This window comes from Cupressus sempervirens, chromosome 1 (genome assembly GCF_028749045.1).
Source record: "Cupressus sempervirens isolate cs-2001-9-10 chromosome 1, ASM2874904v1, whole genome shotgun sequence".
In the NCBI taxonomy this organism is placed as follows: domain Eukaryota; kingdom Viridiplantae; phylum Streptophyta; class Pinopsida; order Cupressales; family Cupressaceae; genus Cupressus; species Cupressus sempervirens.
The window spans coordinates 692,706,096-692,709,315 of NC_143118.1; the positions used below are offsets into that span (position 1 = coordinate 692,706,096).

General features: G+C 35.0%; 1 protein-coding gene across 1 annotated transcript; it reads right to left on the reverse strand.

The window, feature by feature from the left end:
* Window positions 1-723: 723 nt before the first annotated feature.
* LOC149579831 (uncharacterized) lies at window positions 724-2,244 on the reverse strand. Its single transcript, XM_089787247.1, has one exon. It carries the CDS (start codon window positions 1,602-1,604, stop codon window positions 1,038-1,040), a length of 567 nt encoding a protein of 188 aa, XP_089643373.1. The 5' UTR covers window positions 1,605-2,244; the 3' UTR covers window positions 724-1,037.
* Between the last annotated feature and the right edge of the window lie 976 nt (window positions 2,245-3,220).

Consider the following 3,220-nt stretch of genomic DNA (forward strand, 5'->3'; position numbering starts at 1 on the left):
AAAAAATTAAAATTAAAATTATATAACCTAAAATTTAAGAATATTATTCTTCGAAAAAAAAACAGAAGATCAAACAAAAACATTTATTACCTCCCTTATATATATAAAAGACTGGGGATTAATGATATGTTATAGACATTTATATGGTGAACAAAAAGAATTTTTAAAAAATAAAAATTTATTACATTTTATCTTTCATATTTTGATATTTATTGACCATTCAAATATAAAAAGTGGATCAAGTCTAAATTCATGAGATGTAATAAAAAATCTAACAGAAATCAAGTATCAAGCTTACACAATGAATATGAAGATCTATGATGATTTCTAATATTTTTAAAAATATTTGAACCTCATTCAATTTTTCAAAAAAAATCATAAATTTCTCTTTATTATCCCCTTCAAACAAAACAATCTTTTAAATATTATAAAATCTTCATAACGATTCAAATGAATCCGACTTAAGATTTTTACATTTCTATCAACCTTGAACCAAATGAAACAATGGCGAGAATCAAAACTTACGTTCGTTAAACAGGAATTTAGCTTATGTTACTATAAATAAAAAATTACAGAAAAAAAAAATTACAAATAACTACTTCATCAATGAATTCAGATGAAATAGATCGTAAGAATCCAATCCCTTCGAACAAATTTGCCCCTAGGCATTTGCTACTTCGCAAAACATTAGAACATCTCATAGCCAAGGTTTAAAGACTCATATCATATCTGTTCTAACAATGGAGGAACAGCGATTCGTTCTGATTACTTTGAACTTTTGAGCAAGTATTACAGTAAAAAGGAGGTTTTCAAGTTTGAACAACCTCATTACACAAACTTTACAATTTACTTTCAGATTACAACTGGCCTGAGATTTCTCCAGTCCTAAAGCCATCTCTTTATCTCTGCCATGTTCGGCCATAGCGGACGCTCAAATCTGTAAAAAGTAGAGAATTTGTAGCTAAATTAATGAGCTAATGCAACCTAGAGAGCAAATCTGGAAACGCAAAATACAAATTTCTTCGAAACATTTGCATTCAACAAATAGTTTCCAGATCCCATGACGCAGAATAATCTCCGTCAACAAACGCCTCTAGATTCAGAACATCCCACGCAGTGGCTGCAGCATCATCGGAAGCTGCAAATTGCGCGTAATCAACAAAATCGTCCTCAAAATGCCAGTTGTCAAGAAACCCCTTTTGCTCTGTGTTTTCTGTAAAATCAGAACAAGAAGCACAAAAACCCTCCTCATCTGCACAAGAGGCAACGCAAACATCTTGGCCGTCGATCTGCAAAACCGGGCTAGCCGGTAACCCGAGCTCATCGTCGGAGGCCCCAAGCAGGTAAGTCAAATCGATCCCATTCTCGCTCTCTTTGTTTTCACAGCGGCTGGTCATATTATCGCCGCTTAACAAAAATACGCCGGTTTCTTCTCCCACGAGACCTGTTATAGCAGGTTGTTCTTTGCTTTGTATTTCCTCAAAGAACTCAATATTTTCCAAAGACTGAAGATTTTGTTGCTCGTTTCTTCCATTAAAACGCTTCGGAGAAATCTGCAGAACTTCCTCCTCCTCGCGGCAGCGTTTCGTCAGAAGTCCAGACATCTTGATAAATATTTCCGCCAAAAACAGCTTTGCAGGAGCAAAATTTCAGCTAGTTGCTGTGGTCGGCTAAGACAATCTCATTTCCTCATTTAAATACTGTTTCAAACAGATTTTTTTGGTTGAATTGATCAAACCCTAAATTACGAAGGGAGTAGGATGCTATCAATCAGTCAAATCAAAAGCACGGGAATAGATGCATCCAGATTAAGTAGTAGGTGGAGGAGGATTATTATCTGGGGGTCCAGCTAAGTTCATCGTATACGAAGTAAAATGTCGTGCTGCACAAGGTCAAGTTGCTTGTCACCATTCAATTTAAATACTTTCTTTCAATTTCCACGCACCGTCTGAAGATATTTGGGGGACGGCAAAGAGATGATTTGAAAGGCAGGATTGACTGTCAGATTTTTCCCGTGCCAGTAAATTGCGTGGAATTGCTTTAGAAAGTGCTGGTGCAGATGTATGAGCACCGTCTACGGTGTAATTTATATGCACCTATGCCACTTCTTTTGAGTACTTTTGAGTGTATTCATTCGTATTAAACACTTGAAAGACTATTTAACACTAGGTAATGCCAAATGACTTTTCTTGTGAAATTTGTAGAAGGGAAACCGGTAATGACTTTTCTTGTGAAATTTGTAAAAGGGAAACCGGTAATAAATGTTGTTAGTAATTTTTTAAAATTTTGAACAATAGGCACATGGAAGAGGTTTTGAAAGGTCTTACAGTGATATAGTATTGTGGAGGTTAAAATTCTATCTATTTATTCATAGAACATATGCAATATGCAATAAATGTTCCATGGAGTGATAACTTTAAATCAACAAATCAAGGAGAGGAAAATCAAGAAAAATTGTTAGAAAGATAAAAATATAAGAAGATATTTAGAGAAAGGGAAGAAAAGAAATAGATATAAATAAATAGAAAGAAGTAGAGATGAAAAAGTAGAGATAGCTACATGAAAAAAGAGATGGGGATGGGAGAAGATGACAAGAAAAGATAAAGAAAGAGATAATGGAGGATAAATAAAAATGAAATAGATAAATATATAGAAATGGAGAGATAGAAATTTAAATATATGAAGATAGGAAGTACTACATATGTAGAGAGAGGTAGAGAGGGGAAGATGCACCAATAGAGAGATGAAGGGATAACAAGATAGAGGTTAAGGAAGATGAGGAGTAAGAGATATAGAGAGAGGGAAAAAGATGTCGATATAGAGGTCTAGGAAGGGAGAGAGACGAGGGGGGCATGTCTCGAGGCTAGGGAGACATACATACATAGAGGGAGATCACAAAATGGGGAGATTGGTTGGATATATAGGAAGATGGAGAGGGGAACACACACACACATGTATGTATGTAATGAGATGAAACAAAGATCGAAAATACATGTTTGGTTGTTAAATGTCATTGATGTCAAACATTGTAATATGGAAGGTATATATGTTTGCCCAAACATTGTGGCTTAGAGTCTTCTATGTTTGGAGAAGTAAGATTGTGTGTTGGGCATGCTAGTGCTACTAAATTTGTAGAAGACAAGTATGCATTCAATTTTACAAACTAGTAGAAGATAGGTATATATTTAGGGTAAGTGCACCGAGATGGTGTGCCAAAAGG

Excerpts from the sequence above, each read along its gene's own strand:
- LOC149579831 (XM_089787247.1), bottom strand. The coding sequence starts at position 1,604 with ATGTCTGGACTTCTGACGAAACGCTGCCGCGAGGAGGAGGAAGTTCTG.